Source organism: Lygodium microphyllum, chromosome 24 (assembly GCF_053477565.2).
Source record: "Lygodium microphyllum isolate KBCC chromosome 24, Lygodium_microphyllum_v1.1.10, whole genome shotgun sequence".
In the NCBI taxonomy this organism is placed as follows: domain Eukaryota; kingdom Viridiplantae; phylum Streptophyta; class Polypodiopsida; order Schizaeales; family Lygodiaceae; genus Lygodium; species Lygodium microphyllum.
The window spans coordinates 16,830,051-16,853,813 of NC_141158.1; the positions used below are offsets into that span (position 1 = coordinate 16,830,051).

Consider the following 23,763-nt stretch of genomic DNA (forward strand, 5'->3'; position numbering starts at 1 on the left):
TTGTTTTCAACAAAATCAAGTCAATGTTGGAATGCATTCAAGACTGCCAATGTTTGCTTTATGGAGTATGCCTAGACCTTATGCGAATAATCATAAATGAAAGTAATGAAATACTACATGCTACCTAAAGACTTGTAAGACATAGGTCCATAAACATTAGAATGAACAAGAGCCAGAGGCTCACTCATGCACATAATGTTAGACTTCTTATGGGAATTACAAGTCAGTCTGCCATAAAGACAATGATCACAAGACTCAAAACACTTATAGTCAAGCAGCGGAGGATATTGCAAATGGGTAAGCATTTTCATTCTCTTTAATGACATGTACCCAAGGTGACGATGCCATAACAATACATGTGGTATTGTAGCCTTTGCCAAAACATGGTCGATAGACCCAAATACAAGTAAGGGGTAAAGAGTGCCAGACTTAGCACCTCATATTAGGACAAGATTCCCACATGTAAGCTTCCATGAGGAATCACCAAAAGAGACTACATAACTTGCATCATCCAACTTTCCAGTTGAAAGTAGGCTTTTAGTCAAAGTTGAAACATGGTGTATATCATGCAAAGTAAACATATCACTTGAAGGAAACTATAGCTGTGGACATCTCTAATATCAACAATATCCAATGCCAAGTCATTACCCAATGTGATAAATCCTATCATGCTGTAGTAGGAGTGGAACCACTCTCGATAAGGGATAGTATGAAATGAAGCCCTTGAATCAAGCAACCAACATTGAGCATAGGTAGATGAGATATCGGTCAATTGTGAAACATCAAGAAAAACTATATTAGGGAATTTGGAAGTTTCCATGCATTTGGGAATCCCCAATACCTATTATTTGACCATATGGTCAAATCTTGTTGTCTTACTTAAATGTAAACTCTACCCTAAATGCTATATAAGCTACCTTCCCAAATTCCACTTTCAAATATGGACCAAGATTTAGCCATGTGGTCAAATATTTATCAATTATTTGAAATTGAGACTTGGAAAATTTCCAAATTCTCTAATATGGTGTTAAAAGAAGAAGTTACAAGTATGTAGTCATCATCAGAATCAGTTTGCACGATATTAATCTCTAATCTTGATATTGGACTTACAAGAGACAATGCTATGATCATCATTCTTTTCCCGCACTTTATCATTTTCATTTTCTTGGTGTTTCTCATCATGCATTTTATGACATTATGGCCAAATATGACCTTGCTTCCCATAATAGTAATAAGTGAATGCAGACTTAGAACCATGAAACTTATTGCGAGATTGTCCACTTAATTGAGAAAGAGACTTTTGAGAGTATCTCCCATGGCGGTCATTATTGCTCCTACCATTATCGCCTTTGATTGTCAAAGCATGAGAGGTGCAGGAAGTATCTACATTCTTTCAGTTAACCTCTTCATACCCTCTACATCCTGTAAATGCAGCCCATGAGCAGGTATATTTCCACACATAGTAGTATGGAATATGTCCCATGACTCAAGCAACGTAATCATCAAGAAGAAGGGATGAATATTTTCCTTAAATTCAATCTCTTGTAAAGACGTGGCTGAAAATAGAATGAAACTCATTTAAGTGGGCAAACATAGAGGTTGCCTTCTCCATACGAAGGTCCATGAGTTGCTTTAACCAATACATTTGAGAGGCAGGCTTTGCTTATCATAGATGTTACGAATCTTATCCCATAACTACTAGGCAGTCCATGAGTTGCTTCAACCAATACTGCCATGTTAAAAAAGAGCAGTAGTGTGTGGTCTTGTGAGACTATTGTATTTGAATTATCATTATACCTTCATGTCGTAAACAATAATATCGATATGATTTGTAGGAAAAACCCAAGGTTGTTTCAAAAAGTTCAAAAAATCAATTTCAATTGCAAAAGCACGAAATTGAAAGCTCACAAAAATAACACATTCCCAAGCAAGCACATAGAAAAAAGGCACACATAAGCATATCGGGACCATCCACTACAAATGGATTCAGGATAGAGGAAAAGAATGAACCTTTGGAAGAATCACTTCATGCTCTACAAAAGAATAACATTAGCTTTGAAGCATTGATTCCATCTCCACAAGCACTCAGAGTCAACACATTTTGGAAAGGAGCATAGCATCATGCCATCCTCCCACTTGAGGCTTTAAGCAACTCCTTTTATAAAAAGGGCATTATAGAGATAGGTGCTTGAGTTAGCATTGTGAACCAATCAAATCTAGAGGCAAGGGGAAACCCACCAATCAAAAGTATGTATTTCAACTTCATAGTGGCCGATGAATTCACTATCTAGCTAGTAGTGTTGAAAAAAGGCCTATTGAGATCACTAGGATTAACTTCTCTGTGAACTCATGGTCATGAAAGGGTCAAATTATGACCTATTACCTGGTCTCCCTCAGATAAAAATGCTTAATTGATTGAGGATTCATGCAATGAGTTAGTTTTCTTAGGAAATAGACATTGAGTAGAAACAAAAAGGTTGAAAATGTATCTATTGACTTAAACGTTCGAATATGCTTAGAGGAGATACTAACTATGCACATATGACAAGACTCCTCAACAAGTACATTCCTTTCTTTGAAGACAAGTAGGACTAGATGCATATTCTCAACACTTTGGACTTTCAAGTCATAGAAGAGTGTGACTATAAGAAATTCTATGCGTAAACTAGTCAATAAAGTGGACAAGAACTCACTACATACGATTGAGCCTAGTAAGAGTGAATTTACAACAGCCATACTCACAATAAGTCTTGAACTATCTCAACCTAGAGCTATGGGGTTTAATGTCCCTATTAGCTTCACAAAATACTTACTCAATGGTGATGGTATCTCAAGGACAATCTTGAGATTAATTTACTCATTTTTAAGGATTTTCTCCAATAATGTGAGTGGAGATGGACAAAGTTACATCAATTGTTATTTGATTATTGCAATGATCTAGTGTTGTCATCAAATCTCAAGAATCAAAGGATCATTAGTACAACGAACATGAGAGCTCATTAGAGACTAAAGTGTGGAGAAATATAGCAATTTTACAAATTATAACCCTGATGGAAATACTGTAGAGTAAATTCTAGCAAACTCAAAATCACAAGGGACAAAAGGGTTATTAATTAATATCAAAGTGATAAGAATTCAATCTAAGTTGGATTGGCTAGAAAATACTTAGAGGTCTTAGATCATGAACTATTAGGGTACAAGGCCATAGCTCTGGTGCCGTCTCTTGAAATCCTTGCAAGAAAAAGAGCCGAGGACAATGAGGACTTAGCTCAAGAGTCAAAAGTAATAAGTTTAGGGCCAGTTATACTAGGGCTAACATTGATATTGAGATTCCTTAGCCTAGTAAAGCTAAATGAACTAAGAAGAATCTACATGTATACGGAGGAGACAAAAATTGAAAGGTGCTTGAAAGAATCAAGGCTCACATAACAATAACCAAAGAAAGCCCTAAGATCTTCCAAGGAGATCCATTAGATTCAAAAAGGGGGGATCAAAACAATTTCCACTCTATAGTAAAGATTGCCTTTTGTTAATCACCTTCTATCTTGGAAATCCATTGCGGAGGAAGCTAATATGCCTCTTTGCCTTCGATCATACTCTTAGTGTACAACAATGGATAATGGTCCCTTTTGTTGTTTACATTCACCTCTTTACAAGTCAAGGCTACCATTCTTCTTGACTACCACTACTATAGGTGACACTCAATTCTTATACTCAATCTCATAGATGAACCCTTTCTTCAGAAGCTTGTCCAATTATTCTTTAATAAGATGTGCATATCTAAGGTCAAGGAGTCAAGGACTTTACTTTTGTCTTAACATCAAGGATTTTTGGGATTGTGGGCCCTAGTACATGTGAAGGTACTCCCTTGAGGTTGCTCTATGGCTAGGTGAACACATCTATTATTATTTTTTTGGTACACTGTCACCCCTACCTCTGTTTGTGTCTGGGGTTAATTCATATCACATATTTAGTCAAATCCAAAGAAATAAAAAAGAAATAGATATTATCACACGATATCTCCGTTTTGCCTTTCAGAGAACCTCTAGTTTGATCAGAGAAACAATTGTGGGATATAGGTTGTCACAAGCACAACGGATGAACCGTCTCTCATCGTTCATGTAGTAGGTATCCTAATCATTGGGCTCCCCATTATTGGAATTTCCCAAAATACCCTATTCCAGACTCTCTTCGGGTTGTTGCACGAAAGAATGGAATCCCTCCGAATAGTTTTGCATGTGTTTCGTGTCTATCTCACGGGTGGTTTTTTCTCTAGGTAGCCCAATGAGCTTCGTCTCTTCCTCTCTATAAGATCACCAGTTAACATAAGCTTGGTGTGCCCCTTCCTTAATACGATTCACTTATTTGACCTGAATAACTACTTTGATTTATTCACTATATTTTTTGTTCCTCCATGCCAAGCACTATTAAGTAATACCAACTTTCATTAAATCCAATTAAATATCAATTCTAGCTGAAACATGGAATAATTTTAGGCCATGTGATATCTAAGGATGGTATTGCCACAAATATAGCTAAGACGTAAGTTATATTGGGGTTGCTACCACTACAAAATTCCAAAGTATAATAATGCTTCCTTAGTTATACCATAGATGCTTTGTGCTAAATTATGCATTTATTACGAGATCCTTTTATAAGATCTTAGTGAATTGGGAATGAAAGGAGTGCCAAAAAGCTTATGAAGTTCTTAAAAGAGCTTTGGTTACTGTATCCATCGTATGAGTTCAAGACTTGAAAGTAGCATTCCATGTGTACATTGATGCATTTAAGATTATAGTTAGAGTAGTATTTTGGTAACCTACTAAGCATAATATGGGATTTTCAATGAGTTTTGTCAAAAGGTGACTTATTTGAATTGACTTTGACACTTTGAAGCTTCTTTTATGTTCCATACCATGAAAAGTAAGTAGTTTGGTATTTTATTTGGTTTCAAGAGATTTTATTTTACTAAATTATTAGCATATGACAATTTTAAGTAATCATTGAAACTTGATTGCAATAAATTGTATTGATAAGCAATGTTTTTCTATCAATTCTTTGAAAGAAATCAATGGATATGCTAAGATGTAAGTTAAATAATACAAGGTCTACTTGATTATTTGAACTTTTATTTGTTGTTAATTTGATTTACGTAAAAAGATTGATTGAAGTGATGTAGAAAATGCATCCTATGCCTTTCAATATACTTGCACAAATGGAGTACAAACAAGTTGTATTAAGGTTTTGATCAAAATATATTAAGATAGTTGATTCCATAAACTATCATAGACAAGTTGTATAAGTTTGTTTTGTGTTGTTTCTAGAGCCCCTCATCAAGACCATAGTTATTTTTATGATTGGAAAGTTATTGTAAATACTAAAAGATTGTTTAAGTTTATTTACCTTAATGATAATAAACTAATAAAGATAATGTGAAAGATGATTAACTTTAAGATAAAGCTTCACTTAAAAGATAGTCCATTATAAAATAATAGTGAGCTATTACTCTTATTTTTTAAATGTGTGATAATTTTCAAGCATTATTATGATAGTGAGCATGCTTGTATGTATGAGCAAAGCTTTTCAAGTACATAATCATCAATTGCATAGAAAAAGACCAAGGAGATAAGAAAGCTATAGAGAGTGTCATAGTATACAAGGAAGAAGATATGTCCACAATTGTAGTAAGTGAAGACATATCCTCAATACTAACCAAAGTATTAAAAAAAAAAGGACTTTTAAAAATGATATTTTTTCTCCTCAAAAAAATAAATAGCTTTTCTATATTGCCTTATAAGACCTCGTATATGTTAATCATGAAGAGAGCAAATAAGACCTCGTATATGTAAATCATGAAGAGAGCAAATAAAAATTCGATACAATATTTAAACTTGCATTTATGTTAAACATAAAGAGATATTTTCTTCAATATCCTTATACTCTATATTTTTTGTTCTTTTATATTTGTAAAGAACTTAGCATAAATTTATGATATTTAAAAAGTAAAATTAAATATATATTATTGTATATAATTTGATGTAAAAACATAAATGATCATGATAATTTAATTTCTTGGTTTCATAAATCCGTCCTTATATGATAATCTAACCTTTAGGTTCATAATAACATCCTTATAGCACAAAAAAAATTCACTATAGGATCTTTTTTAAAATCATTAAGATTTTAGTTCAAAGCATCTAGATTTTCATAAACATAATGTTATCTACTGTAATAAAAGTTGAGGATAAAATTATGAGTAGCAATCATATATTTATAAGCAATATAATTCTAATCTATCTTTTAAATTATCTTGCATCTTATCTTAGCATCCCATCTCTTATTAGTAAATTGTAAGACATGATTATATGCCAATCTTTTGACTAGTAGTATAACCTTTGATATTCTTGTCTTAGCATTATGAAAAAAATCAATAAATATATCAATAGACATAAATTAAGTAATCTTTCTTAACTTACTTGAGAGATTTGGTTTTAATACTCTTTGTATGTAAGAAAATATTTTATATCTCTAGCTCTTATTGGTGGTTGGACTTACCAAAGGCTACTTAATGCTTGTAAAATTAGGCAAAGGAAGGATAATATTACTCCCCATTAGCCATGTTATATAGGGACAATATAAGAATAGTCATTAAAAATTATTCTATTCTCTGGAATGTGTATTTTTCTCCTACATTTGTACATTTCTTCTTCAATCAAACCATATATAACATCAATAATAGACTCGAATGGTTCCATTGCTCAAGATTAAAAAGATAGATATTTATAAATAAAAATATATTTTATCATAATAAAATCTAATACCAATTTTAAGAAAAGAAAAGCATTGAGAATGAAACACTTATAAATTGATCAATGCAATGAAAGATTTGAAGTTCAAAGATTTCAAATATAACTCTTTATGCATAAACACAAGTTGTATTAAAATTTATTTTATGCTATTCTTGTTTGCATGAAATCTTTGATTTTACCCTTTTAAGAAAAGATGAAAAAGCTCTTAGAGTCTCTATCTTTTCTTACATTTTGCTTGCTATATGATAATCCAACTATCTTTGCTAATAATAGTAGGAATCTATCTTGCTATCAAGTTTCTGAGATTCCTACTATTCTCTCATCTTTCAAATTTTAAAGTTTGGGAACCTTATTGAAGGTTGAATTTCTGTATCCATGGCAAAGAGAGGGGGATAGAGAGACACAAGCTACCACAAAGGAAGAAAAGAGATGAGAAGAACAAGATAAAGGAGGAAAAAAATATAAACACTGACTTTTTTGGTAATTTGAATTTAGATCCAATTGTCACTATTATAGTCATTAATATAAAGTGACTAAGACCCTATATCATTAACGTAAAGGACATCATAATCACAATTACAAAATGTTAAAAATAAAAACTCATAATAAAAATTTGTAGTAATATTGCATTCATATCATTTTACAAAATGATTTTTTATTTTTTGAAAATAGAAGTTTCATTAGGGAGGCTTTGCTACCATTGGTTAGGATTTGAAAATGTGCCAGACTTCGCTTGATGCATCATCAAAACCAATCTTTGGATCCTATGCACTTGTATACTTGTATAGATGAGACAGAATTGCCCCACCTGACCACCCTCTCACACTCCCTTATGGTGTTGGAGTGTTGTGAGGGATGTCATGCATCACCTGTACTAGCAAGATGGAAGGGAGGCACTTGTAGCCATCACTAGGGCCACTGGGCAGGATCCTAATGCTGGACCTATAGATAATGAAGACTCGTTGAGAGAGTTGTCACCCATCGTCACTGTCCATGCCTTCTCTTTTTGTAAAGCTGCTAATGTCATGCAGTCCATCCGGAGATGTCCCTTCTTGCCACAATAACAGCACTGGGACTGCTTCTTCTTGCGTATGTAACCTCTCTCTGAAATTGGGACATCTGGACCACCAAGAGACAGCATCCTTACCAAAACTTGAATCTCAATGCAGCAAGTATCAAACATAACACTCGTAGATGTCCTCAATAAGGGAGATATAGGAAAGATAAGTAGAGGCAAGAGATCTTGAGGGATAGGTGTGTGCTAGAAAATATAGACCCACAAGAGTTTCAAGAGTTCTAGCAGTACATAAAACACACAGAGAATGGATCTACAGTACATAAGAGTGTGCTGTAGAGAAACAGGACAATCGGATACACAAGAACCCTCTCTAAAGGTGAGCAGTGAATCATAGAGGCTGATCAGAAAGAAATTAGGAGAAAGTAGACCAAATGCAGCCATGCAAAGATCAAACAAAGAGTTGGCAGCAGCAAGATGCCTGAAAATATTGGCGCTCAGCCTTCAAAGAGTCATGAACCTAGAAACATAGACAGCTGAAGCAAAAATGCAAACAAAGTAAGTAGCAAATTCACCTGTATAGCAGGTTAAATAGGTTGCCTCACCCTGAAATAAGGCAGGCTGCAAAATGTAGGTTGAGAAGGGCAGAAATAGGCCATTTTCTCTAAGTAGTTGATCACCCACACTAGAAACACAGTTCCAGTAGTCCAAAAAAATTCCAATTAGCATCAGAAAACTCAAAACACAGATCTGCAGCAGAAGAAAACAGCACCAAGACTCCTCAAATGACTGATCATTAGATAGGAGCAAAGCCCAACTTGAAATTTGATACTATGACAAAAGTGTATTCAGCAATGGAAGTGTAGAAAACTGCTGTAATAGACTGCATAACACAAGAGTGAAGAGAAAAGAAGAACACACAAAGAAAAGAACTCTGAAAGAAATAGAAGCTCGGTAAATGGAATCCATACACTAGGATATGAGACAATATAGAAACAATGTGAGTCATTGGCTGTATGGGCACTGGCACCGGCTCCCTCTCTCCACTGGTACCTGCTAAGTTAGTATGCGGAGTGATACAATGAATGACATAGCAAGAGGGAGCCCCTGAATAAATAAGTTAGAGATATGCCATCAATGATTAAGTCAGGCGGCAATAAATGCCTAAATCACCATGAAAATGATAAAGAAAAAATTCCTAAAATATCTAATTGTACCAAACCCAATGGAATATGCATAGACTCACACATGAACTGACATATCCGCTAATAAGATTTTTCAATGTCTCCGCCTCTGATGACTCCAATGGCTAGATTTTGCTGAGAGAAGTTTAGAGATGGCTATAGGAAGAGAGAGGATGCTTTGGAGAGAAAAATTTCAAGGGTTCATCACAAGAAAGGTTGAAAAACTGTTACTGCCCTACTCAAACAACCATGGAAGCTATCACCTCAGCTTAGGACCACCAAGAAGGCTGCTGCCCCCTCTTCTATACTGTCATGTGCACCAGAAGATGGCGGGCTGCTGTTACCTACACTTGGAGGGCTCTAAACTATTGTCACCTGTTTTAAGATTGGTCCTTGGTGGCTACAAATCACATCAATAACATTCTCTTGCTCTCTAACAACCTACTTCTCTCTCACAATGGCTGGAATATACTTCCACCAACTTGTAAAAACGTTTTTCCCACTTGTATGGGGAAGTTTTGCCAAGTATTCTGAAAATTAATTTAATAATTATTCTAGTGCTTAGAAAATTAATTTCACCCACCAATAATTAATTAATGCTGGTCTATGGGCTAATAACTACTCAAGGATACTTGGTTACAAATATTCCACAAACTTAATTTGTGAAACATATGATAATGAGTCATGTACAAATAGCATTCAGTGATCAATTAACAACTGTTCTTTGTGCACGTGTGACCACAGAGAGATTGAGTAACTTTATGCTGTATTAGAAAAATTGATTTGCTTCATCATTCATTTGCTGCAGCTCTTTTCTATCGTAAACATGCATTCTGTTTCTTTCAAAACCTGGAAACATTGATCTTCTTTTCCTTGAGTATAATTGGTGAAACCATCTCAGACATGCTGGACTGTCATTCATTTCAATGAAAAGTCCTAAATTGAGATTTGGAGTAGAGAAAAGCTAAAAGTCTTTCATACATGGGGGAATAGAGGAAACACCATATGGGCACTGATAATGCCATGCTTGTAGATTCTCATGGACTGACTCATAGATCTTAACTAATGTCATGAAAGTAAAACTTTTACCACCTAGGGACAGCCATAGAAGCCAGCAGCATTTGATGAAGTCCACTGTATTGCAAAAGCTTATACTCCAACAGATGAGCAGGCAACACTGGTCAGTTATGGTCTTCTGCATGATGAAAGACAATGCCACAGGCTATCCCAATAATCACATAGTTGTAGCCAGACTTTTTGGAGAATTTGTTTCGCTTTTCACAGTTGAAAATGTTTGAGCAGTCTGGTTGAGTCGAAAACGAGGCAACACAAGTCTTGGTGGGGATTCCTACATGTACAACTCTGCTCATTATAAAAGTTGACTTTTCATAGCCTTTGTGTGTGTATTGGCAATTCTAACTTTTTAAAAAAAAGGGGTGGCATTATCAAAAAAGAACATTGAAAGTATCAAGATAGTAAACCTGGATCTTTGTCTTTCGTCTGCTAGATGCTAATGCTGCTGCAAACTTTTCATTATTGATATCTTCTTGGGGTTTTCTTCTAGAGAAGGACAGATTGGATGGAATGACTGATCCAAAGGGTTTTAAATTCTACACCAGGAAATAAGAAATTTAAAAGATTTACCCCAATAACCTCAAATCTATCTCAAGACAATATTAGAAGCGCATAAATAGTGAGGCACATGAATAGACCATTCTTAGGAACCCAATACCTTGACAGGAAGCTGCCGACTGTAAGCTAATTGTAGTGGTTTAAACCATGAATCCAGCCGTTGATATGGTGGCCCTCCTTCAAGTATGTCTACAATAACTTCACTTAAAGATCTGTGGTAAATAAGAATAAATTATCTTTATCACTATTTTTGCACCAGAAGAACAAAAAAGTGTATACAAGAAGGGAATCAGGTGATTAGAATCAACAACCTAGTACATTGGCATTTCCTCACTTAAAGGTGGTTATTGAGATGCCAAGCTTGATGGAAAAACATGTGCGATTATGCTTTGCTATGAGGAAAAGTTTGGAGTGCATATGTAATATCTAACCATTACAGTAATCTGTGATTTTCCTAGATCAAACTCTGGGTGATGCTCAAAACAATGCCAGGCTATCTGCAGCATGCACATGTGGTCAAGGGACATCATATATGTACATGCGATAGAGACACATCATATACACACATTCTTGTAAAAAATATTTGAACTACTTGCTTAAGTTGAGATGGATGGAAGTAGGAGTTTCAAGATGTGGGTAGCTAAAAGAGGCCATGGTAGAAGAGAGTTCTCTTATATCTATGGAAGAGAGGCCATGGAAGTAGGAGTTTAAAGATGTGGGTGGGCTAAAAGAGGATATGGTAGAAGAGAGTTTCTTATGTATTTTGAAGTGGAAGAAAGAAAACATTTCTGAGGTGGGGAATGTAAATAAGAGTCCCCCACATGCTGTTTGGGTCTGGTAGAAAATCATGTTTGAATAGGGGTGATGATCAGATCCTTTTTTTTTTTTGCAAGTAAAATGTGGCTGATTATATTACTCAAAAAGCTGATTACAACAGAGTGCTCATGCTCAACAGACTAGCTGGAGCTGAAGCAGAGTCACCAGTACATCATGTATACAAACCTCTCAAGGTGGTCTAGGGGGGATGGGGGCAAGAAGCCATTTGGGGGGGGGGGTATATCGGCAAATGGGGCTGCCTGCTTGCATCACAAAGAACAGACCCTCGCTGCCGCAGGTACGCATGAAGTGACCACGGAGCTCCTGACGAGCCCTCGACTCGCCCTGCACCTGATCCCATCGGCCGCGGAGGGAATGGATGATGGAGGTCCATAGCTCTGCTAGGGTCGCAAGTGCTGAAAGTCTCTCTTCGCCGAAAGCCACCTGGCATCGCGCCTTCCAAATATGCCATCCAGTAAGACTCCCTATGATTTCCCATATCTCCGAGTGGTCTGTTGTGGGATCCAATACCTGGTGGATGGGTAGAGCCTCCAGACCGACGACTGCGCATGACCCTGCCTTGATCATGAATATCGTGTCCTGCATCCTGGCTTCATACGAAAGGTGATGGCCCTGGCTGATTGCCTACCAACAGAAAGCTCCCCATGAGATACACCCAAGGCTCGGCGCTATACGTCGAAGGATACAGCATGCTCCTCTCCACACGAGCTGCGCCTCCTCACAAGACCAAAGGTAGTGCTTTGGGGTTTCTAGAGGGTGCTGTGTGCAGCGCTTACAACCTCCCTCCTGTATCTGGGGCAAGCCAGCTTCCCACCGCCAAGCCTCCATGTGCCACCGGCCATAAAAAATACGACACCCTCCTCGGCCTCTAGCTATCCCATAGGCGGCGCCAGAAGGTCCGTCGGAAGGGCTCCGTGATGCTGTGCTCCACCTAGTGCCTGCTGCGTGACGGTGCCCAGTCCATATCCTCCTGCATCAGTACATGTCTGCCAATCCTGGCAGTATACTCTAGGAACCTGGGTGGCTTTTTGGCGACCGCAGAGGCCGGCCACAGCCACTCTCCTGGATCTCACTCCAGCTCATCAAGTGGTCTGCCCTTCCAGATCCAAAGGCACCACTCCTTGAGCTCCTTCCAGAAAACATAGGGGTCCAGTCGCCAAGTCTTCCCCTGAAGACCCACCACCTGAATCCTTCTCCATGAAAGGGTGGCAATCCCTTCATCCTAATGCCCTCTGTCAAGGGCCAGACGTCCCCCCCCCTCCTGAACTGCGAAGAAGGTCTCCTGGGGGGCGCCACCCACTCTACCTGCCACCTGAAGGGAGATGCCTGCTAGAGAGAACCTAGCTGCCCATACCTCCCCGGGCTCTATCGGCTCTCGCATCGGGGGGGCAAGCCACTTCGGAGGTATTGTTGCGTCTATCTCTCTTCTCCTCAACTCCACTCCAATCGTGCAACCTGATACTCGCTGCAGCACCTCCTCATCCGCCATTCTGTACACCTCCTGCCATGTCCTGATGGAACGAGCCGGGCCGACCTCCCACCTAGCCCACTGGATGTGGGGGCGCTCATCTATTTGTGCCCCTTCCCTATCTTTAACCTGGAGGTTCCAGATCACCAGCTGACGGTCTATTTCCTCCTGGCAACCTAAGGGGCTCTGGATTAGGGCCTTACGGAGGCCCTGCCACATGCGGAGTAGGCTCTGAAGGAAAGGTGATCTAGGAGGGGTGATCTAGGCTGATGTGAAGATCCATCTCAAGGACGGCCTCAGTTTACAATCCTGAAAGCCCTCTTGTAGTAAGACCTTCCAAGTCTACCCGCCTGGTGCGAGACGGCGGACAACTAGCTTGCCCAAGAGGGCCATACTCTGATACTCTGGGTCTATGATCCCAAGCCCTCCCTCTGATCGATGTCATATGATGGTTGCCACACCACCTTGGCCCTGGAGTCCTTGGAGCCATCAGACCCAGACCAAAGGAAATTCCGCACTAGGCGGTGAAGCTGCCTTACGCACGATGAGAAGAAGCACCAACACGAGGCGATGTACCACGCCGTCGCTAGGAGGACCTGGTTAACCACCAGGGCTCCACCGGCTAGTGAGAAGCGAACCGTGCTCCAGTAGGTCAGTTTCCTCTGAATAGAATCAAGGACAGGAAGAAACTGCTGGGCAGGAGTGATGTCGAGTCCCACCTGGAACCCTAGGTATCAAACGGTCTGCCCTCTGCTCACCCATCTAAATCCCAGTTTAGACGCCCCACTCCGTACTGGAGTGGTCTGTGAGGAAACCACAACCGACTTCTGGCAGTTGATTTTCACTCCCACTGCAACGCAGAATACATCAAGAGCCAGCCTCATTCTCTCCAGTATCACCTCATCGTCCTCTATGTAGAGGCCTGTGTCGTCTACGTACTCTGAGTCTAACAACTCAGTCTCCTCTCTCACTGGAAATCGGAGGCCGTGTAATCCGCTCACAAGTGACCTGAGAAAGTGAGACATCACCTCTGCGAAGAGTAGAAACAGGTATGGGGCTAGGGGACAACCCTATCGGACCGATCTCTCCAGCCGAAATTCCTCCCCTCGCCTTCTGCCTATGAGAACCCTACTGGTGGCTGATCTGTACAGGCCGAAGACCCCGCGAATCCAAGCGTGGGGAAACCCCAACTTCACCATAGTGCCCTTTAGGAAATCCCAGTCCACCCTGCCATAAGCTTTCTCGAAATCCAAGAGTAATACTGCCAGTCTCTGCCCACTGTGCTGAGCCCACTCTGCCGCCTTAAAGAATGTAAATACATTGTCTAGGATGCTTCTATCCTAGACAAAGCATGTCTGTGTGTCATGAATGATATCTGGAAGCACGGGGCGTAATCGCCTATCAATCATCTTTGCCAGTGCCTTATAGGCCACTGAAAATAAGGTGATCGGTCTCCATTGGGAGAGCTCCAACCGGTCTCCCCCTTTGGGGAGAAGACTGATAAGGCCTGCCGAGAGACTCCCTGGCATCTGTCCTGAGGTGAAGATCTCCTGGAAAGCCCTCAGTAGGGGGTCCTTCACCACTTCCTAGTAGGTAGTGAAGAAAGCATTAGAGAGGCCATCCTCCCCCGAGCATTTCTGCCCATCCAGTGTATGGAAAGCCTCCTCTAGTTCCTTCTCTGTGAAGGGGGCTAGGAGGGAGTGTCCTATCTCCTCTGTGAGACGAGGGACGGGATGTGATCCCATACCTGCTGTCTACATCTCTGTCCTCTAGCTGAAGCTGTCTCCTGCTAGAAGAGGCGCGTGTAATAGTCGGTGGCAATCTCCATCACCTCATCAGGGCTAGAACGTGTCCTCCCATATACTGATCCCTAAGGCTGTGTATCTGCTCTCCTGCGGTGCGGGGTTGGTGCACCTAGAAGAACTCCCTGCACATTGTGTCCCCCTTCCGCACCCAAAAGGCTGCTGAGGTGCAGAAAGAGAACTCTGAGCGTCTGTCCTCTAGGCCAACAATGCCTGCACACGCGCGCCTTGTGCGTGGAGGGTGGGGTCCCCTGGTGCCTCCTGCAATAATCTCTGTGTGGCTGCAAGGTCCCGCCCGAGTGCTCTCTCCTCCTCCCAACATTGCTGCCTGGCCTGTACGGCTGCCTCTTGGCAGATTCTGCTTGAGTCGGCTAGGACCTCTGCAATCTCCTCTGCTATCCAGTCCCTCCTGTCCCACTCTCTGGTCCAAATCTGCTCTATCTGTCTCGACACCTTCTCTCTCCTATAGATCGAGTCAGGGATCCGATAGGATCGTGTATCTAGGGCGGATGCTGGGGGGTCAAGTGTCAGGAGAACCGGGCAGTGATCGGATAACGTGGTGCCTGCCAATTGCTTAATCTGGCCTCCACGAGAGCCTCCCCACTCTCCCACATAAAACTTGTCCAACCACTCCAGCAGGGCTCCACCTAGCCACCTGTATCCCTAGGAGAAGTCCAACGACCTCTCCCTCCTGTGGAAGGCAGGGTCTTTCTAGGTATCATGTGCTCGGACTGCAAGCAAAAAGACCTCCCACGCCTCCTGCTCCTTCCCAGCCATGCCCTCGTAGTTTCTTCCTCTGCCCTGCTGGTCCTCCAACAATCCAGGAGTCCACCTTTGGGAGTCCAGCTGTAATCTCCACCCAGAACCTGCTGCGTGCCCTAACCTCTGTAGGGGCATAGACATTGAGGACTCGAATACACAAGTCCCCAATATCCAGTTTGATCCATAGAACCCTTCCTGCCACTATCGTCCTGTGGTCTCGTACACAAGTGGTGAGACTCGGGCCAATAGAGGTGCATATGCCTCCACTCCTGCCTTGGGCACTTATGGCGTGCTCCCAGTAAGTGTGCGAGCTGCCTGAAAGTACCTTCCCAACCCGCAGAGCTTGAGCGAGGGTGAGCTTGTGCTCCTGTAGAAGCAAGATGTCGATCCGTCTGGCAAGGGCAGGCTGCAACTCCTGCCAAACAATCAGCTTCCTGGAGCCACGTGTCCCACTATAGTGGAGACTGTTCACATTCCAGGATGCAAGATGTAAGCTTATGGGGAAACCTGTGACTGACCGAACAAGCATCTGTTTGGTGTGGATGCTACAGATAATGAGGAGAGACTGTGAGGCATGCAAGTGCGCTTTTGCCGCCAGTCTGGATGGTGAACTCCAGTCCCCCATGGTGGCCCTCGGCCGGACCATAGGGGTGATAGATGCTCCAGGTGGTACTATCAATGCATCTATCAGCCATGCTGAAAATCGCAACTTTGTACACTGGTAGAAGTGGGCCGCCTCCGCCAGGGGTCACTCGATCATGTCCCTTGGTGCTCTCCACTGTGGGGGGGCTCGAAAGATAATGCTCAAGTGTGGGATGTTGGCGCTAGCCCACCAGTTAATGTCCATCATGCAACCTAGCCAGTGTTGTACAAACAGTGCTAATTCTTCATCTTCCATCCACTGGGAGATGTGATCTGCCACCTGACTCTTCAACTCCTCCTCAATCTGTGTAGTCGTCCACTCCTCTGAGTAAGATGACTGAAGAAAAAAGGCGTAGTTTGGTCCATCCGGTGGTGCTAGTAGGTGGACCTTACTCCTCCTTGACTTACGAACCACGAAGATCCCCACCTCTAGAGGTAGTGGGAACTCTCTGCGCTCCACAACTCGCAAGTAGGACCATGGGCCAGTGCGGAAGAACTCTTGTGGCAACAGCTGTGCCTGTCTCGGGAAAGTGTGGCGGGTGGCAGGGGCGGATGAGCTGGTGGCTGTGTGGGAGGGGGAAGGCTGCTGGTGTGCAGAGGAGGTAGGTGTGTGTGGCTCATCATCTCCTGTGGGAGGAGGGGGGGTGGGTCTAGGGGGGCTCACCTGACCTGGGTGCGGATTAGGGGGGGTGCTCGATAGGGGGGGTGATGGGAGGGAAGAGGATCGAGTTATGGTGGGATGGCTGGAGATGCATGGCAGATGTGGGGGGGGGAGGTGGTGGCCTTGGCAAGGGGGGGCTATGGGCCAAGGTCAGTGGGGGGAGGGGGGGCATGGGATGTGGGGAGGGGGGGGGAGGGGTGGGTGAGGGGCCTGTGGGAACTCAGGCGAGGTAGTCTGTGGCGCATGTAGAGAATGTGGGGGGCTGCGGTCTTGTCGGGTGGGGCGGATAGAGGGGGGCTGTGGAGTGCTCTGCTGAGAGGGGGCCGCTAGCCCGCCAACACCCTGTTGACGAGGCTGGGTTTGAGGAGCTGGCTGCGCCACCCCTTGCCGTCTCCCTCTCTGTCGTCTTTGGACCCGTGTGAAACCGTCAGCGTCCACCTGCGGACCTCTGGGCAGAGCCGCCTTGGCTCTGAAACGCGTACAAACTATTGCCTGATGCCCAAAGTCATGGCAGCGCAGGCACTGCCCTGGTTGCCTAGTCACAATGACCTGCTGTCCAAAGGAGTGCCCGCCTGCCTCAATCTCTAGGAACTATGGGATATTCTTGACCTCTTTCATTGCTACCTGTACCTTTGGGACTCCTACAGCTGTCATTGCATCCGCAAAGGACGCGGGAAGGACAGTGCCGAAGAGCCATCCAAAGTCTTCCACCAACTGGCGATACTCAATCGCCAGGCCGGGGAAAAGAAGGGTGACCGGGTGCCGAAGAAACCTGTTGTGAAGTGCAAAAGCCTCCACAGTAAAGCCACTGTACCAAGGGACCATGTATATGACCCCCTTCGTGGATGCATATGGTGAACAGGCGAGTAGCTCGCGAGCTGCGTCTGCCGAGCTGAGGCGGACCATGAAGATCCCTTGGCCCAATAGGACCGCCTCCATGATCTGCGCTATGCTGATGCGCAGCGTGGAGTGAAGCCAATCCCGAAGCTGGGCCCTGGCTGGGGAATGTCCTACTACCTGACCATAAATCGTTGTTTCCATTAGCTCCAGCTCTTTAGCTTGGATGGCTAAGAGCTGCTCCTCAGAGAGGACTACGCGCAAGGTGTTTGACTAGGGGGCACTCGCTGAGTGTGCCGGCGTCTAACCATAGGTTTCCATTGCACGTCCCTTCTGGGAGAACCTACCTATCACGCTGCTGTGCTACTAGATGGGGAGTTGCTGCAGGGGGAGGGAGCAACTGGAGGGGGAAGGGGGGGTGTCGATGGCGAAGGGGGGATTTCTGTTTTCGATGGCGGTGGTGTGGCAGCCTGAAAGAGGGCCAGGCCTCCCGGCAAGACAGTACGCGGGGGGCGGGGGTTGGAGGGGAGGAAAAAGATAGGGGGGGGGGGGGGCGGGGGGGGGGGCGGGTAGGCACAGGTGGAGGGGGCAGGGCGGGCGCAGGGAGCTAGCGATGGGGCCCCTTGATGATCAGATCCTAATACAAATGTGATCATTATGTTCAGGTAAACATGGCTGATGGGCGAGGGATCACCAATGTGCTTAAGGTATTGTGAATCAGGAGAGGGTGACAGAGTGCTTTTGTGCAGATTGTGGGACAGTTTCAGAGGTTAAGACAAGATGCCCTTTGTTTCAAGGACAGCAGCCTGCTTTGCATTTGGGTGTGTAACCACTTCCCATGAGGGGCCAGGCGTAGCTGTCAAGACTTGATGCCCTTTGTTTGGAGGATGGCCCAAATCCTACTTGGTTGAACCATAACTGCTTCCCATGACTGCTCAGATGTGGCTGCCACAAAGACTTGAAGGCACTGCACTTGGATCTGCTGTCTTGCACAGCACACCTTTTAAAGGAGGCTTGGTAGAGGGCTTAGGAGGGTCTTTTCATGAGTTGGAGAGATGTGGCCACTGTACACATTCCACTGTAGCTGTCTACAGTGGCCACATCTAGCTTCACAGCTAGATGTGGCCACTAGTGAAGCTAGATGTGGCCACTGTAGACAGCTCAACCAAGAAATACACGAATCACCAAGCATGAAACAATTACCATTAGTGGATACCCTTGTGTCCATAGTTTTTTCATACGGCAATCATACATCATACACAGATGGGAATGAAAGTATGATTGGAGTATGATTTATGCCCTTAGGCTGAATCATATGTTGCCCTAATTTTTACATGAAAAAATAGTAAAAATGTATATGATCTAGTATTAAGCAAACATGTTGAATAAAAACTAAAATTTCATTGTTTCAACGACTTTAGATTCTACAAAATAGACACTGTAGTCTACCAATAAGCCAATGAATAATCAAGATTGAAAACACAACTTAAAAGTTCGCAACATTGATATGCCACAAAGAATTTAGGTTTTGATTTCTAGTCATTTGAGCCAAGACACGATTGAAGCACTAATGGCTACAGCCTACAAGTGAAAGTAATCTAAAAAAGGATAGATAGTTGAAAGTTTATAAAGGACTACCATAAAAGGCAAAGGATGGATCATGGCATAATAGTTGTCTAGACACTAGATTGTAGTAAAAGGCTGAAGCAAACTATATGGAAAAAACATTAAACATGATGATCATGGGCAAGATGCACCCTCCTCATCCTCCTCCTCATCAATGTCCTCATCCTCATCACTCCCCTCCTCCTCATCTTCCTCATCATCATTATCATGATCATCCTCTCCCTGCTCAACAGGAGAAGCACTGCTTGCTGCAGCATTGACATTATCCAACTCTTATTCTTGCAATTCTTGAATTGCAAAAATCCTATCATCCTTTTCCTTATTAGGCATTTCCAGAGTAACCTCAGTTTTTTTCCATCCTCTTTCTTTGATCTTAAAGACAAGGTGAAGGTTTGTGACATAACAAGTTTCTCCATATGCTTTGGAAGTAACTTGTTTCTTCTCTTTGTATGTATCAAAGAGAAGGTACTCCAATTCCTTTCTCAAGGAGATGTACAAGTACCTTGACAAAGCACCTTAATAGCCAACAGTTGCAAATGAGGTGTGCAAGCCCCAAATGTTTCCCACCCACTTCACCCCCTGGTGCATCCTTGCCACATCCTTTGCAAGAGGGTGTGCAAATCCGAAATTTGATCTCTCTCCTTGTTTTTTTCATTCAGTGCTTCCAAAGCTAACTTCATTCTTCTCCTTATATTTTCTTCATTTGATATTTTCAAAACTCATTTGATCCTCTAGATGGCATTTGGTTAATAGGCATTTCAAAGATGCATCACCTCTCCAACAAAGCGCTTCCTTGGTCAATCCAATGACTTCTTATTTGATGACTATTTATTCAATCTAAAGGAAGTTCTTATTTGGTCAAATTTCTAGTATCCCCAAGAAAAAACATCAACATATTCCTAGTGGCCTTACAACTCATCACACAAAGCATTTGATTCTAGAAGTTAACTCTTCTTTGATTCGAGTGGCTCTTCAAGCCTCTAACTTATACATGTCCAACTCATCACACAAAACACCCTGTTTTGCTACATCATGAAGAGTCTACTTCTCAATCACATTCATCCAACCTAGCACTTCACTATCACCACTTGGATTCTTTGATCTCCATATTGGATGCAAACCATAAGCAGTTGCATGCAATGGTGAGTGCAACATATTCCATCTATCGATACAAAAACCCTTAACCTGCTACAATTTAGTAGCATCCACACTCTCAATGCTCTGTATCTTCTCAATTATACAATTTATTAGCTCATACGCAAGCCCCATTGTTGCACCTTCCATATCTGGAAGGTGAAGGATCTTTAAGATAGGTGCACATATCTTCAAAATAATCCTTGCATCCTGCCAAAAAGTGAATCCCAAAATGTTTTTAGCCACTTGCATTGCTTTATCAGTGTGGCAAACTCTCTTTCTAGTCCAATCATCACTCACAACCATATGTCACAGGACATTATAGCATCTTTCATTTAGTAGGTTTACCAACATGATAAACATGTAAGAAAACCTTGTTTGAGCTAGCTTTACTAGCTCCTTTGTGCTGGATTCGTGATATAAAGCCAAGATTGGATATTTCTGAGTTATAAAAGTGACAACTTTTGTGTCATCAACCAATACAAGAGCAACCCAAGACAATTGACCAATATCCTCAAAAAGGAGATCCAAGCAATGACAAGCACACCTACTATAGAAAATGTAAGACCATTGTGCCTCTATCAATTGTCTAGCTCACACACAATTTGCTGCATTATCCACACACACCTACATTACATTTTCCAGCCCAACATCCAAGATTACATCTTTTAAAATCTCATAGATGTACTCTCTTGACTTATATTGTCCACTTGTGTCTACTGCCCTCATGAACATAGAACCATGTATGGAAGATACTGTGACATTAATAATGGGTCTACGATGGGTGTCAAACCATCCAACACATAAAACACTGCATCCATATCTCTTCCACTCATCTCAAATGTCAAGCAACTCTCTATCAATGCATTTGACTTCATCATTAATTTGCTTTGTGCGAAGCATGTGGTGAGAGGGAGGCTTGTAGCTTGGCCCAACTTCCCCTATTGCTTTTACCATGTCTAAAAAATATGGAGTCCTCACTTTCCAATGAGGAATGTCCTCAGCATAAAAAAACCTGCAAAGAGCAACATCGGCATTGTGCCTTGCTGGCATATTCCAAGACTTCTCCAAAGCTCCTTGTGATCTGCCCACTTTTTGCTTCTTTGAGCTTGGCAACTGAACACTATATGAAGCAGAGTCACTTGCAGTTGCAGTTGAAACATTAGGGGAACTTGCAATGCTTGCCTCCCCATGTGAACCCTCTTCCAAATCGGCCACACAGACTCATCAATAGTGGCAAAAGGATCAGCACATCTTGCTTCTAAGTGCAATTGTCGACATGTCTCCTTCATATGTGAAGGTGGTTTGCAGAAGAGGCTAGGGCTAGTGATGGGTATCTATCTTGGGGGAGCTCCCATAGTCTATGTATGAAAGTCACTGCTTGGACCAAGGCCTCAACCACCATGGGTGAAGCTCCCAACTCAACTCTGATAATCTCATGTCGGGTCAAGCTCTTCGCTCGTATCATGCGTGAGATCATCATGACCAGTGGTCTTTTCATGTGCTCCCACCTGTCATAGTATTCCTTCTCTAGTCCATCCTAGTCTCCCAAAAGGTTGCCTCCTCATGTGGAAGAGAGTGTGGGTGTAACTAGGGTGTCAAAAAGCCACAGTTTGGTGTGGGGTTCATGAAATTGTATGTGAGCACATTGCTTCTCCAATGTCCCTACATGAGGTTAATGATGTCATTACATGGGACTTGCATGTTCGCTAGATAAATTGTAAGACCATATGTTGCACCAGCAGTAGGCAAAGAGCCAATAACTTATCTATCTGAATCATATAAAGCACCCTAGATTTAATAGGGTTTTCCATGCAGAAAGTTTGCATAAAGCCACGTGTGCTAATGTGTTACAACTCCTAAATGGTGCACACAAAACAAGACAACATATTAAATACACACATTGATCATATTGGTTTATACAAACTTTGAGATGACTGAGGAATGATTTATGGATCAATATTCAAATACCTTAGATGTCCTTTGACATATTAAAAGCTATTTTTTTCAGTTTGGAAAAATTTAGGTCTGTCTACGGCCTGAAAACTTCAACAAGATTTCAGCAGTTACATTATGCTAATACAGGAGCAGTAAATACCCTCTAGAGGTCCGTTGCCTTGATGGTTTTGACTGGTCTGAATTCTGCTCTGTTTTTCCTTGAGACACTGATAGAAGATCTAGTGGTGAGTCAGCAATACTTCCTCTACTCATTTGTCTACTACTGCTAGACCGACTGCCTGAAGTTCCTGCACTACTGCTGATTCGAAAACTTGAACTGCTACTTGATATGCTGTCCACATCTCGAACTAGAGGAATATTTGTCACATATGATGGTGTCTTACTTGCCCATGTCTCTGGAATTCTCAGATCCCATGCATTGGGCTGTCCAAACTGGCCTATCTTGATACCAGCCTCCGTCCAAAGGCGACTAATCAAAATAAAAGTCAAATATTGATTTAGAACAAATGCAGGATTCATATTGCTTCCTTACTTCAGTACTTAACTCCCAAAGCCATTTTCTTCCCGAGAACTAGACCTTGTTCTATATGCTACATTGATTGCCATGAACCACATGTCTCAAGAGGAATATTGTTAGATTATTTGTTATTTATGTTTGTTCACGAAACCATGTGCCTACAGGGGTAACAACGTCTAAAAAAACCTGCTACAATGCAAAGTATTGATAGTATTGCACTCTTCTTCTGCCTTGTGGAAAATAGGAGTCTAGTAGTTAGCAATCAACTGGTAGTTGTTGGGAAATGCCTAATTGTTTGTTTGTGCAGTGACTGAAGAGACTTAAGAGACACTACATTTGGGATTGTCCCAGGGCTTAGGAGGTTTGGAGGACAACCCTTGGATTGGTATTCCATGGCCGTGTCGTGAGATGACAGTGAGTGACCTAGGGAGTAGTGGTGTGGGTCAAAGGGACAGAGGAACCGCCTGTGGATTATGAATATGAGGGATTTCATGTGAGCATGGCCTATGAGATATCAGATCAGCATCACAGCATTGTCTCCAGTCCTGACTTTTCTCAGATAATTGGTATTATTATTGATTGGTGCATCTGAACAACAAGATGTAGTGAGGTTATTATAGAGCAGCAACACATATCCTTTCTTTTTTTTTTTTTGCAAGTACAATGTGGCTGATTATATTACTCCAAAGAAACTGATCACAACGGAGTGCTCATGCTCGACACACTAGCTGGATCTGATGTAAAGTCACAAATACATCATGTATACAAGCCTCTTAAGGCGGTCTTGGGGGGATGGGGGCAAGAAGCCATGGGGGGGGGGGAGGGTAAAATGGGGCTCGGTCCTGCCGGGTGGGGCGGGCAGGCGGAGGCTGTGGAGT

General features: G+C 42.4%; 1 protein-coding gene and 1 pseudogene across 3 annotated transcripts in view; both read right to left on the reverse strand.

The window, feature by feature from the left end:
* Positions 1–9,777: 9,777 nt before the first annotated feature.
* The window catches only part of LOC148014880 (uncharacterized), a 284,657-nt gene continuing 270,671 nt past the window's right edge, over positions 9,778–23,763 (reverse strand). For 2 of the 3 annotated variants that reach the window (XM_087665264.1, XM_087665263.1), the window contains 4 exons: positions 22,508–22,837; positions 10,741–10,852; positions 10,490–10,618; positions 9,778–10,356 (listed from right to left, as the gene is read on the reverse strand). In XM_087665264.1, coding sequence (XP_087521390.1) covers positions 10,243–10,356; positions 10,490–10,618; positions 10,741–10,852; positions 22,508–22,837 — 685 coding nt within the window. In that variant the 3' untranslated portion in view covers positions 9,778–10,242. Of the gene's footprint in view, positions 10,357–10,489; positions 10,619–10,740; positions 10,853–22,507; positions 22,838–23,763 lie in introns of those variants that run through there. The other variant, XR_015688327.1, reaches the window with a different exon arrangement.
* On the reverse strand, positions 20,464–21,927 carry LOC148014881 (uncharacterized; annotated as a pseudogene).